The 14,022-nt window shown below is 61.8% G+C and overlaps 1 protein-coding gene across 1 annotated transcript; it reads left to right on the forward strand.

Annotated features, from left to right (window-relative positions):
* Positions 1–356: 356 nt before the first annotated feature.
* LOC308269411 (cytokine receptor common subunit beta-like) lies at positions 357–13,766 on the forward strand (the record flags this gene model as incomplete). Its single annotated transcript, XM_080704794.1, has 15 exons — positions 357–429; positions 1,083–1,209; positions 3,156–3,346; positions 6,114–6,271; positions 6,345–6,513; positions 6,968–7,103; positions 7,258–7,412; positions 8,810–8,943; positions 9,754–9,916; positions 10,790–10,880; positions 10,999–11,056; positions 11,127–11,252; positions 11,659–11,759; positions 12,278–13,447; positions 13,589–13,766. 15 exons carry the CDS (start codon positions 357–359, stop codon positions 13,764–13,766), a joined length of 3,030 nt encoding a protein of 1,009 aa, XP_080560920.1.
* Positions 13,767–14,022: the final 256 nt, after the last annotated feature.

The following is a 14,022-nucleotide window of genomic DNA, read 5'->3' on the forward strand; positions in this document are numbered from 1 at the left end:
CCATCAGGAAACTATTTGCCGTTCCCATGCCAGTAGACTCCCAGGCTCCCCCGTGGCAGAGGTGGTGCCAGCGGCAACAGTAAGCTGTTCTGGTCCCGTCTGCAGAATCAAGGTCTTCTTTATGTTGCTGTTGCTTGGACTGGACGGTGTTCTCGGGTCCTGTGTCAGCATCCTGTCCCAAGTCTGTCGCAGGGCCTTCATGAGGAACAGCTAGCAGTGGACAGATCTAAGATCCTGTGATGTGGATGTGGCCGGGCCTCTGGCTGGGGAGGAACACAGGACCCTGGACGATGAGGACCCCCGCCCGTGCATAGCCAGCGCCCACCTGCACCGCACCTGTCCAGGCCGGCTGGAAGATGGCGCTCAGCCGGGGGCTGTTCCACATGGCCCTGCTGGCTCTGTTCTGGGGGCCCAGCGCTGCAGGGGCAGGTGAGCCTCCCTCTCCTCCCATCCTTGGTGCTAGCCCTGAGGACCACCCCACTGCAGCCCCTCAAGAAGCTTGCCAACACTGTCCCCTCTCCTGCCTTCCCTCCTCTGTCCCTGGTCTCCCCCAGCCTCTCCCTGCCCCAGGTCCCTGCTCCTCCTTCCCTGGCCTCCTGGAGGGCCCAGTGGAGGCAGGCATCTCTACCCACACCTCTCAGTGCAGCTTTCAAGGCCCTGCCTCCAGGCTGCTCCAGCCTCTTCTCTCCCTTCTGCTCCCTGACTGCTGCTCCTCTGAGGCCTCGGGGTCCCCAGACTCTGCTCCTGTGAGGCCCCCGACTTCCAAGATAACCAGGAAGCCACACTCCCTTCCCAGCCAGAGAGCAGGGCACGGCCAGTGGACCTGGGCTCAGGGGCAGGGCCCGTGGCTGACCCATGGCCCGGTCCTGCAGGGCCTGGAGCAGCCACACCAGGGGCCCAGGAAGGAGCTGAGAATCATCTGGAATCTTGTTGTGTCAGGAGAGGGCTGTCCACACCCCCCCATCAGAGCCCCCACTTCTCACAGGCCCAGGGCCTCTGCAGGAGTCAGGAACCCCCTTCCCAGGGCTGGGGTGGTGACGAGGACACTGAGGGCAGAGAGGTGACCCTGCTCCTCTGCCCAGCAGAAACCGTCCCGCTGCAGACCCTACGCTGCTACAACGACTACACCAGCCACATCGCGTGCAGGTGGGCAGACACCCAGGATGCCCGGCGGCTGCTCAATGTGACCCTCTATCGTCAGGTGAACGGGTGAGTGGCCCCGTGTGGGGTCCAGCTGGGGGCTGTGTCTGCTGTGCTGGTTGGGGCCGTGGAGTAGACAGGGACACGGCAGGTCAGCATCGTGCTGGCCAGGACACGGGATGGGGGAGGACGGCGGCCCCAGTAGCCCTGCTGGGCCCGGGTGCTGGTGTCTGATGTTGGGGTCCTGGGCCCAGCCGTCCACTCTAACCCTGGTGCTGAGGACAGTAATAGCGACCATCTTTTGTCTCTTTAGTTTGTAGCTTGATAAACTTTCCCCATGTGGCTTCTCTTAGTTCACCTTTCCTGAGAGCTGGGCAGGGCAGGGATGCTATACCCAGCTCGTGGATGAGATGGAGGCCATGGGGTGGGTGCTCCCCAGCTTCGGTGTGGTACAGGGACAGCTGGAGGGGGCGGCTAGGCTAAGGTTGGTCCTGGACTTCCTCTCTGTATCTATGTCTAGTCTCGGGAGAGCCCACCTCACCATGGGTGACAACTCTCAGGTGTGACTCTCTGACTCCGGCTTCCCAGCCTCCAGGCTCCCCAGGGGCCCTGCCCACCTCCTGTGGATGGGAGACCCCGCCTCTGTCCCCAAGCTTCCCGTGCAGAGGCCATTTGGGAGCGTTACTGGCATCACTCTGGAGTGTCGGGGAGAGTCTGAATCAGCCATAAATGAAGGGATTCAACAGCTGGAGTCCCGGGGAAGCCCAGTCCCCTTTGGAGGCAGCCCTGGGGGAGCCGGCTGTGCCGTGCCCCACCCTTCCGCCCCCAGCCCGCTCTCCTAGGTCCTCTGTGTGCCTGTCTCCTCTCCTCAAATGCCTACTCCACCCTCGGCCGGTGAGGACAGCAGAGCCTGGAAGGGAAGCTCCCCGCCATCCTGACTCCCCTCCCCACTGCCACGCCCTCATAGTGAGCTACCCCTGAGGCCACTGTCAGAAGCCTGAACCTGGATCTTAGCAGGTCTTCATGCTGAAGGGCACGGCTGCCACCACAACTCCCCCTTTCCTGTGTTGTTGATGGTGCACGGTGCCCTTCCCCCAGGATTCTTCCTAGTCACCTTCCAAATGTGCCCGATCCCCTGCTCCGATGCCGACGGCCACTGCAGCACCAGTGTGTCTTGACCCTGCGCCCTGCAGCCTGGCGCGGCCCCTGCTGCCCCGAGGCACCTCCCTCCACTTCTCTTGGTCCCTGCCTTGGGACCATTCTGATGAGGCTCCCCCACCCCGACATCCCTGTCTGGTCAGCGTTGTCCCTGACCCATCGCTGAACCCAAGGACCATTCTCGGCCTTTTTATTTATTTTATTTATTTTTACTTATTATGATTTTTTGTGGTACAAGTATTTAACTCAGGGGTGCTCTTCCGCTGAACTATATCCCTAACTCTTACTCTTATATTTTTTTATTTTGAGGATGGGTCTCACTAAGTTTCCAAGGCGGGCCTTGAACCTGCAGTCCTCCTGCCTCAGCCTCCTGAGTCACTGGGATCCCAGGCTTGAGCCAACCGTCCCCGGCCTCAGCCTCCTCATCCTCCACCCGTCAGCAGCATCAGAGGCTCGTGACTCCCTGTTCCCAGAATCTGTTCTCCCACGCCTCCTGCTCCTTTATCCCTGACCCCTTGCTCTGCACAGCGCCTCCGGGGCTCCTCTTGGGCTCAGCGCTAATGCCATTAACACCTTCCCCAACTACCCATCTGGAGTGGAACCCTGTCCCGTCCACTCCGTACACCCTATAGACTTCATATGTCTACATGAAGTTTTCTCTCTTTTGAGAACTGCTTCTGCGCTCCGTGGTTTTCTGTGCGCCTTGTCCCTCAGGAGGCAGCTTGCGTGCTGGGCTCTGCCTGCTGCTCACAGCCGGCCCTGCCCCGACGAAGCCCAGCACGTGGTGCCACTCGGCAAATACCCGTGAACAAGCGATTCTGATTCACGCTGGGCCAACGCGTGTCCTCTCCTGACAGGCGCCCTCCGCAGCCAGTGTCCTGTGCCGTCAGTAGGAACGGGCCCATGTCGGGCTGCCCGTCTCCCCGCTGCGTGCCCAGAAGATGCATCATTGCCTACAGGAATTTTATCATTAACGAAGTGGAGCAATTCTCCTTCCAACCAGACCGGCCTCTGGGCGTCCAGCTCGCAGTTATGCTGAGGCAGCACGGTGAGGGCCAGGGACACACAGGGGCTGGGCTCCTGTCTAGACGGAGCGGACACAATGCAGGAGATGGGGCAGGGAGCGAGGGTCTCTGAGGCTGGAGACTGCCCCGGGGCTGGGACGGGGTGTGGGTGCTCAGGACAAAGGCGCGGGGGCAGGTGCGCTGTGAGGTCCCGCCATGGCTCCTCCCCAGCCCAGTGCTCCTGCCGCCTGCCGAGCCCCTGGCCTCTATCCCCGAAGGCCCCTCCAAGGAGAACCGTTCCCTGGACTCCCAGGGAAGCAGAGCAGCTGACAGATGAAACCGTGGCAGGGAGGAGGGACTGGCCCAAGGCCTCAGCCACAGGTGGCAATGAAAATGTTGGGTGTGGGTAGGCCAGCCTCTGCCTCTGATCCAAGCTGGCCCTACTGCTCCCCCGTGTCTGAGGGAGGGAGACACTGCTGCCGGCCTCTGCCACTGTGCTCTGAAGTGCTGCCCGGAAGAGGCCTGAGTCTGGCTACCAGGAGTTCCTCTGAAATGATGTTTCAAAGCATGGGTTTGAGCTGGGCGCAGTGGCGCACACCTGTAATCCCAGCACTTGGGAGGCTGAGACAGGTGGATCACAGGTTCAAAGCCAGCCTCGACAACTTAGGGAGGCTCTCAGCAACCTAATGAGATACTTTTTTCCAAATAAAAAATAAAATCAGGCTGGGGGTGTAGCTTGGTGGTAGAATGCCTCTGGGTTCAACCTCCAGAACCAACCAACCGACCAACAAATGATGAATTAGAGAGTCTCTTTCGGAGGGGAGCTCGGAGCTGCGGGCCAAAGGGCGCCCTGTGTGAGGCCCACTGGAGGGCCACGTGTTCATTCGGGGGGCAGAGGGCAAGGGCCCCAGGGCTCGGGACAGCTTCCCAGAAAGAAGGAACTTGGGCGCATTCCTGGCAGGATGAGACCTGAGCACGGGCCGGGAAGGTCAGGGGTGCGGGGCTCGCTGGGAAAGCCCTAGCTCTTCTAGCAGGAGCACGGAGTTCAAGTGGGCTGGACAATTGTAAAGAGAGGCCGTGGACACAGATGGGGCTGGAGCCTGCCGAGGCCTCTGTGCCTGCAAGGGAGTGTGGGGGCCCCGGAGCAGCCCGTGAGCCTCGGCTGCCGCTCCTCCCGCAGCCTCCCAGCCTCCCTGAGGGCCACTGCAGCAAGCATGCCTGTGATGTGTGCGGCGGTGCTAGCAGAGCTTTCCTCGTGGACAGCGCTTTGAATTTCATTTAACTGGGATGTAGAGCAAATATGATTCAGATGTTTAGAAAACTTTAAAAAATGTACAAGCCTAGATTTAGCTCTCAGGCCATACAGCAACTAGAGGCTTTACTTTGTGTAGTGTAGCAATGTGTGACTTAGAGAATCGTGGGATAGTGTCACACGCTCAGATGACAGGGGAGGCCGGGACAGGTGAGGGTGGGGGGCGCGAGGGGCCGAGGCCCAGGGGCAGGAGACAGAGCGGGGCTGGAGTGAGAGCCCCGTCGGCTGCCCAAGGAATTCAGCCAGGAGAGAAAGACGATGGTAAATGTCTCTGCAATGGCCGGGAGGGTGCAGGGAAGGTGGAGGTGTCCTGGGTTATAGAAAAGGGCCAATTCATTCATTCACTCACTCATTCATTCCTTCCTGCATTGGGCACCTGTGTACACCAAGCAAGCACTGAGAGGGCCAGTTACTATCCCAGCCTGTAGCGTCAGTGGGCTGGGACGAGGAATGCCTCCTGGAGGAGGGACAGTGTGGGGAGGGGAGCACGGTGTTTTCGTCTCTTGAAATGTTCACTGTGCCTGGAAGTCTGTTCTGGCCGTAGGACTTGGCAACGCCTGGGGGAGGGCCCAGATGTGTATCCACTTTCCCTGGGCATGCCCTTCCTCTCGTCCTCTTGCCATCTGGGAGATGGGCTGGTGGAATGAAACCACTCCAGCTGGATGAAGAGTTTTAGTCCACTTTCATGCTGCTCTGATAAAAGTTCCTGACCAGAACAACTTAGAGGAAAAGAGGCTGTTTATTTGGGCTCATGGTTTTAGAGGGTCAGTCAATGGTTGGCTGGCTCCAAGGCAGAAAAATGGCATTAGGGTGTGGCAGAGAAGAGCTGCTCCATGTATGCAGCCTGAAAGAGAGAGAGAGAGAGAGAGAGAGAGAGAGAGAGAGAGAGAGAGAGAGAGAGAACATGCTATGTGGCAGGAACAGGTATACTTCCCAAGGCCACGCCCCCCAGTGGCCCAGACCATACAGGCTTGGAGTGCAGTGATCGATTAGCGATGCCTGTCCTGGCTATGGGGACAGGGTGGTTTCTGTGCTGCGAGCCAGACATTCTGGGTTTATGAGCCCTGCAAATTTCCAGTGTGGACACGCTCTAACATGCTATGTGCCGTGTCCAACATAAAACATTTACAACCCACCTGTGTGAAGTTTTCGCATTTGAAAGACATCTTCAGCAATCAGGCACAGAAATCTTAGGAGCTGCCAGGTGTTTACAGATGCATCTTCCTGCCCCACTGGGTGGGTGCCAAGAAGAGTGCGCTTGGCAGGCTGATGGAATGATGGGATGAGAGACCCTGGGATCGCATTTGTTCATTCATTCTCCTACCTGCGTGAATGTCACTGCTTCACACACTCCCTACGAACTTGCAGAGGAGGGGCTGGGGCTGCAGAGGGACAGGTCTGGCTTGGACCCAAGTGCGTGCACACACACAGAAGGCCAGCCTGCACTCTGTCCCCACAGCCCGCCAGCCCTCACCGCCCTCTGCCTCCTTCCCCTGCAGTGCAGCCCCCGCCGCCCCACCACCTCCAGCTCAGCACTGCTGGGGATAGTGTCCTGCTGACCTGGAGTGTGGCCCTTGGGGGGCCCCGGACGTCCTGGCTGCTGCAGAAGGACCTGGAGTTTGAGGTGGCCTACAAGCGACTCCACAACTCCTGGGAGGTAGGGTGCCAGGCCAGCGCTGCAGAGCCCCAGGGCACCGCTGGGCGGCACTCCTGCAGCTCTCTCTCCACAGGATGCCTCTACCCTCCACTCCAACTCCTCCGGGGCCATCTTGGGGCCAGCGCACCTCCTGCCCAGCAGCACCTACGTGGCCCGAGTGCGGACGCGGCTGGCCCCAGGCTCTGACTTCTCGGGCAGGCCCAGCCGGTGGAGCCGCGAGGTTCGCTGGGATTCGCAGCCAGGTACCAGAGTCCAGGCAGCAGAGGGGCCTCTGGGGTGGGGCGGCTCCCCAGGGCACCTGGGCAGTTGGGTCTTTGTGGGCACCTGCTGCCACATGCTCTTCTGAGAGTGCCCGGGGCCAGCCCCATGTCCAGGGGACTCTTTCCAGCTCACTGTGTCTTGGGCACCTCGGGCTCCATGCCCTGCACACTTTCTGCTGGTAGCAGTGACAGTCGTACTCAGGGCAGCGTTATCACCAGCTGTGTGGTCATGAGCACTTTCCAGAGCACGGCTGGCCTGCCCTGCTGTGTTCTGTCCCCCGCACACTAAACCTGCCAGACCATCCCCTGCCCCCAGGACGGACTAGACGTTCCTGGATTCTGGCCCAAGACCAGCCAGGACCTCTCTGTGCTGAGACCCATGGGGCCCCCAGAGGTTGGCACGACTCAGGAGAGTGACCAGCTCTCTCCCGCCCAGGGGACGAGGCCCAGCCACACAACCTGCGGTGCCTCTTCGACGGGGCCCACACGCTCAGCTGCTCCTGGGAGGTGAGGTCCCCGGTGACCAGCTCCGTCTCCTTCGGCCTGTTCTACAGGTCCAGCCTGGAAGCCAGGTGAGTGGCCCTTCCATCCTGCCCTGCTCTGGGCCTTTTCCTGGCCCAGCCTCCTCCTGTGCCCAGGGCTCTGGCGGAAGCCGCGGCTCCGCAGAGGTTCCAGGCCCCTGCTGTCCTTCCCGAGTCCCTGCCCTCAGCCTGCTGTGCTCCTCAGGGAGAAGGAGTGCTCCCCACTGCAGAAGGAGGAGCTCGGCCTCTACACTCGGCAGCGATGCCACATACCTGTGCCCGACCCCGGCACCCACGGCCAGTACGTGGTCTCCGTGAGGCCGCGGAGGGAGGAGAAGTTCATAAAGAGCTCAGCCAACAGTGAGTGCGCCCAGCATCCTGTGGGCGTCTCGGGACTTCACTAGATCTTTAGAACCGATTCTAGAACCCGCATAACCCAGGGTTCTGGCTGGACCAGGCTTTGAGTTTGTTGCTTTCAAAGAAATGGGGTCCAATGATCAAAAGTGAACAAACATAGCTGAGGTCTTTATTTGAAATTCTCAAGAAGGGTGATACCTGGATTGACGAGCTCCCAGGACCCTTCCGACCCCCGCGCCTTCCTTCAGCCCGAGTCCCCTCAGCCCCAGGTCCTGCTCCTCGGATCTGGATGTGCAGTCCCATGGCCGTCCAACCTCCCTGGAGGGATGCCCGGTGGCTACGCCCAGCTCACATGCTCCAAACGTCCATCTGTCCCTCCCAACTTGCTGCCCACCTTCTGCAGGCTCTCTAAGTGCCACGCCTGTTTCCAGCTGCTCAGTGGGGTCACCCTGTCATAATGTTCTCCTAAATGTCACATCCTCTCCACTGCCAAACCTCATCTTTGCAATACACTCAGAGTGGGTGTATTTCTCTGGTCAAGGTGCATCTGTCTACCGCCTGGCACTGGTTTAAGCCACACTCTGAATCCTGGCGCCTGCCTCCTCTCTGGCACCCTCTTCCCTCTGTCTCTTCCGGACCCCCCCCCCCACCATTCCCACAATGTCTCACTCATCCCCAAGACTCCCCTAGGACCGGCCGGGAGGGTGGAGGGAGAGGCTGGGGGAGGGATGAGAAGAAAGGAGTTTTCTTTCTCCCGAGGCCTTTGAAGGCAAGCAGAAAGAAAAAGTCACCATGTGGGCAATTGCATCTTGTCATCAGGATCGGTTTTGCCCTGCCATGCTTTGAAGTCCTGAGGGAAAGGCACGCTTTCATGTCGACTGAGCCCCCCAAGGGCCCCATGCCCTCTGGACATGAGCTGGCTGCACCATGTCCAGGCTCTGGAGGACAGAGCCCGTCCAACACCCACAAATGCCCACGGGCAGCCACAAAGACAGCAGGCCGGAGCCGGGGTGGATGAGGGGCGTTTTGTGTTCAGGGCCACACACATGGGCTTCCCTGGGCTCCATGAGGGTCAGGAGCCTCGCACAGGTGCTAGAGAGGATGGCACACCCTGTCCAGTTACGTCAGAGCAGAGGGCACAAATGGCCGGACGTGGCTAGCTCAACTCACAGAGAGTGGCCAGCTGCGGGCAGCTGCTAAATAGCACCCCTCAGCTGTGGCCAAGGATGGCTGCTCAGACCAAGATGGGTTGATTCCAGAACTGGGGCAAACACTTCACGATATGGGCAGGACCTGGGGGCCAGGCTAGTCTAGAGAGAACCTGCGGCCATCATGAATGACAGAAAATGTGGCCCCGGAGGGCAGATGTCACGGCAACCCCTAAAGCCACTCTCCTGCAGTCCAGATGGCCCGCCCCACCCTCTACATGACCAAGGACGGAGATGGCTACAGCCTGCGCTGGGAAGTGGACAACAAAAGCATAAGAGACCACACGTTCCAGGTCCAGTACAGGAAGGACGCGGCCGAGTGGGAGGTGAGAGCTGGGACGGAGGCACGTATGGGGAACGGCAGGAGAGGGACAGGGTGCCCCAAAGGGCCCCGCCAGCTCAGCAGGGGACCTCGCAGAGGTGGTCATGGTGACCATACCCAGTGTGCTCAGCAGGCCATGGTCCCTCCTCCTGATAAAGGGCCTGGGGCTCAGGGTGATGTGACGGGGTCACACGAAATCAGCTGACCTGAAATGTAGGAGACAGAGACCCTGAGGGCAGGCGGGCTGAGAACACCAGGGGAGGGTTCTCAGAAGCCACAGGCCTGGGGACATGGCCTCAGAGCCGCCTAAGGACACGGGCGCAGGCCTGAGCACAGAGCTGCCCCGGGCACCATGAGGCACAGGTTCCTCTCCACCAGGCTTGGGCAGCCCTTGGACCTGGACACAGACCCCAGGCTCCGCAGAGCAGGGAAGGAAGCCACGGAGCCCGACTCAGAGCTCCAGGCTGGGAATGGGGAAACTGAGGCCAGGGGGTGGGTCAGTGTGCAAATGGGGGAGGAAGGACCTGGAGCTGAGTTCACCTGCGCAGTTACTAAAACAGCCATAATGTGGGTACAGACCGCACCCTAACACCTAGGCATCAGAAGAGCCTCCAGACAGGGGGACGAGGAGACTCCTGGTCCCAGGCCCGGGCAGAGTGCGTGCTGCAGTGGACACTGGAGCGGGGGGCCCAGGGTGAGCCTGGCTGCAGGAGGACCCAGAGGCCCAGGGAGCCTCGGGTGCAGTGCAGGCAGGAGGCGTCGTGGCTGCGCCCTGCTCCCTCCGGGGCCTCTGCTCACACACCTGCTCCCGCAGGACAGCGCGACGGAGACCCTGCAGAGCGCCCACAGCATGCCCCTGCCAGCCCTGGAGCCGTCCACCACGTACTGGGCCCGGGTGAGGGTCAGGCCCAGCCCTGGCGCCTACGACGGGGTCTGGAGCGAGTGGAGTGAGGAACGCTCCTGGACCACACAGTGGGGTACGCACCCGCCATCGACCCTGTGGGCATGGCTACTATACGAGGGCCTGGAGCGGTGGGCACCGAGCCCGTCCTGCCCGTCCTCCTCCCGGGCCAGCCACTAGGCACAGGAGCGCTCAGGAGAGCAGCTCAGCACCGTGCCTGCTCCGGCTGGGCGCAGGCCCCTGGTGACATGGCCCCGGCTTCACTAGCCTTGGTCACCCACCTCCTGGTCCTGTGCCATGGTGGTGATGTTGGTGACGTCATGAGGAGCTGCAGCCCGGGGCTGGGATTGGAGAGGGCTGGAGATTCTGTCTCCCCACTCCTCATGCTGGCTACCTTACTTGACGGCTGTCCCCCATAGTGACCACCTGGACTCACGTACCTGCCAGACAAGGCCTGGGTGTTTACAGAGAGGATGGGGAGGCGTGGAGAGTGCCCGTCCTCAGCCAGCCTTGTGGAAGGGCCAGGGATGCAGGAGGACCAGGCAGAGAGGAGGGCTGCGGCCGCTGCCTAGGTCATGAGGAGCTCTGGGGGCCCAGGCACTGGTGCCCAGGTGACCCTGCAGGAAGTGCCAGGGACTCTGGGCCCTCCATACCTGCTGACCCCTGGCACTGGCCCTTCCTCTGTACCTCACCAACACTCCTGCACCTGGAGGCCCGGTGCATGGGCTGCCTCCTCCAGGAAGCCCCCAGGATGGCCAGGCAGGAACCTTTCAGCTGCAGAGAAGGTCCAACCCTCCTGAGTCCTCCTCTGCACGGCAGCACCCTCAGCCTTGAGGTGGGGTCAGAACCCTGCCTCCTTTGGCAGTGCCCACAGCGGGTCTTGGGGCCCGTGCCGCCCGCCCAGAGCCTCTGGCCCTTTCATCCCCGCCTGTCTCCTCCTCCTCCGCAGCACTGCCCTCGTGGGTGCTTCCGCTGGTCCTGGTCATCCTCACGCTCGCCCTCGTGCTGGTCCTGCATGTCTGTGGCCTCTACGGGTACAGGTAAGGCCCCGGGCTGGCTCCTCCATCCCTGCTCTGCCACCCCGGCCACGGTGTCCCCTGTGCTGGGCTGTGGGTAGCCTGTGGTCTCTGGCCACTGCCCCCTCCCTATGCTTTGCAGGCTGAACAGGAAGTGGAAGGAGGCCATCCCCAACCCCAGCAAGAGCCGCCTGCTCCAGGTAGGATGGATAGAGGGCTGCTCTGCCGCTGATTGTGTCCCTCTGCTGCCCCTCCCCTTGTGGGTGTCAGGTGTGGCCTGCGCAGCTGGCCCCTAGCTTGGAGAGTGGGATGAGCTGGACGCTGTCCCTGGTCACCGGGAGCAGCAGCAGCACCCTGACCACAGCTCTGCCTGGGCGGATGAGGGACTGGAGGCAGGCGGGCCAGGGCCAGGGCCAGGGAGGAGGCCCGGCTCCTGGGGTGAATTTAGGATGCCACTGCTGGGGTCTAGGGAGGGGCTCTGCAGGTTAGTGTCAGGAGGCAGATCAGGGTGAGAGGCCGGGCCCTCGTGGGAATGAGGACCACGGAGCTCTGTGGTCTGGTCGCAGGTGGTTTGGCCTGTGCTGGGGCAGGGCGGGTGTGGCCCCCAGGTCAGAGAAGTCTCCTGTCCTCCCGTGCTTGGGAACCCAGGGAAGGCACAGTCCTCTCAGGGCCTCTCTTTCCTGGCCTTGGAAGCCCCAGCGGCTCCCGGCCACGTGGAGAGTCTCCCCAGGGCTCATGGAATCCCTCTGCCCTCCACCTGTCCCCACTCCCCACCCCAGCTCAAAGGTCCTCTGTCCTCCAGGACTGGAGTGCAGGGCTCTGGCTCCAGGCCAGCCCATGGGGCTTCCCCAGCGGCAGCCCTCCCCAGGGGCCATGGGACAGCGGCCCCCCTGAGCTGGAGAGGTGAGTGTGGCTCTAGCTGGCGCTGGCTTGTGGGGAGCAGGTGGGGACACCTGCAGTGTGCGGCTGGGGCTCCCAGGAGGGGCCTGGCTCACTGCGAAGGACCCAGGGAGGGTGGTTCACCTGAAGTGGATGGCCCTTGGGTGGGCAACAGGAAGACCTTCCTGACTGCCAGGTAAGGGAGAAAGGTCAGGGGCTGGGCAGAGGCAGGAGAGTGGAGAGACAGCCTGTCCCGCCCTGCTGCCCGGGAGGCCCCACACTGCAGGAGCCTCTGCGGTGTCTGCGGGTGTAGACCTGGGCTCACTTGTCAGGGAGTGTTTGTGGGAGCAGGGAGGACGGAGCCATAGACAAGCACACAGATGGGGCCCAGGACGCTGGGGAGCCCAGCATGGTGCCCCCACCCGCGACTCCCTGTTCTTGCTGAGAGGCTGGGGGAGGTCACCCCACAGCACCCATACCTGTCCTGTGCAGGCGCTGAACGTGCCGCCCTGGTGGTCCCCATGTCTCTGTTCTCCCCACAGGGTGTTCTCTGCAGAGTTTGGGGACAGTGAGGTGTCACCGCTCACCATAGAGGACCCTAAAGTTGTCTGTGATCCACCTCCTGGGCCTGATATCACCCCAGACACCTCGGGTCTGTCCATGGAGCAGCCCCCTGCGTCCCTGCCCAGCCTTCCAGCCCCCTGCGGCAGGCCTGGGAGCCGGCTTCCCAGCTTTGACTTCAATGGCCCCTACCTGGGACCGCCCCACAGCCGCTCCCTGCCTGACCTCGGGGGCCAGCTGGCACCCCCCCAGAGCCACGAGCCAGCACCTGCGGGCTTCCTGGAGTACCTGTGTCTGCCACCTGGGGGACAGGTGCAGCTGGTCCCCTTGGCCCAGGTGATGGGGCAGGACCAGGCTGTGGACGCAGAGTGTCAGCCCAGCCTGGGGGCTGAGAGGAACCTCTTCCTGGAGGCCAGGGCTGGTCCTGCCCTGCTGGCATCTGAGCTGGGAATGGATGCACAGGACCTCGAGGACGGCCCAGGGGCTCTGCCCTCCAGGTCTGGTGACCCCAAGGACAGCCCAGGAGCTCTGCTCTCCAGCTCTGGGCACAACAAGGATGGCCCAGGGGCTCTGCCTTCCAGCTCTAGGGACCCCAAGGACGGCCCAGGGGCTCTGCCCTCCAGCTCTGGGGACCCCAAGGACGCCCCAGGGGCTTTGCCCTCTAGCTCTGGGGACTCTGAGGTCTCTGTCATGGCCTCTTCTTCCATCCCCTCTGCAGACCTGGCTCTCCCCCTGCCCATGGGGGCCCCTGCTCCTGCTCTGGGCCTCCTCTCCCGCAGGAATCCTGGCCTCTGTGCCAGCCCACCTGGGCGGCCTCCTGGAGCCCCAGCCCCTGGGAAGCCAGGGTTTGTCGGCTATGTGGAGCTCCCTGAAAGCACAGGCCTGTCTCCTGACCCCCTTCAGGGCTGTCCTGACATCCTTCCATCCAACAACCCCACCCCAAGCACAGGGGAGTCCCAGGAGGATGTGGCCCCTCTGTCTCCACACATCGAGGGGCTCCTTGTCCTGCAGCAGGTGGGCAATTACTTCTCCCTCCCTGCGCTGAAGACTGAGGGCTCCTCCCTGAGCCCATCCCTCTCCCCAGAAGTGGGGCTGCTCAGACTCACACATCCTAGCCAGGGTGTCTGCCTGTCATGTGTGGAGGGCCAGGCGTAACATCCTTCTTCAAAGCCATGAAGCCACGGTAGGGTGGGGCTGGGTAGGGTGGGGCACAGCCCGGGGAAGTCAACCGCCCCTGCCTCTCTGGGCTTTGACACCTGCCCGCTTCCTGTCATCCCTGCTCCCCTCCCCAGAATGTTCTGTGTGCCCGGAGGAGACTGTCGTGGTGCAGGAAGTCCTCCTGAAAATTGTGCATCAGAATCAGCCCCAGAGCTCTTGGAATTCGAGCTTTTGGTTTCGGGGGCCCAGGGCGGGCCGGAGAGGTGGCATTCCCAACCGGGCCACCTAGTGCTCCTGCTGTCGGACCTGTGACCGCACTCTGAGGATCCCCGTGTTTCTGTTCTGGAAAAGGTGAAACCGTGGTGAATGTAAGAGGGCAGATGTCAACAGCCGCAGAGTGTGCAGCTCCCGGAGTGGCCCTGATGGGAACTACGGATTTGGGGGACAGTATGTGGGGTCACCAGTCGTAACAAATATACACATGTCATGGTGTGTGGAGTGTTCATGTCCCTCCAAACTGTATGGTGAAATCCTAACACCCAACACAATGGTATTAGGAGAAGAGGCC

This window comes from Muscardinus avellanarius (assembly GCF_963383645.1).
Source record: "Muscardinus avellanarius genome assembly, chromosome: 11".
Classification (NCBI taxonomy): domain Eukaryota; kingdom Metazoa; phylum Chordata; class Mammalia; order Rodentia; family Gliridae; genus Muscardinus; species Muscardinus avellanarius.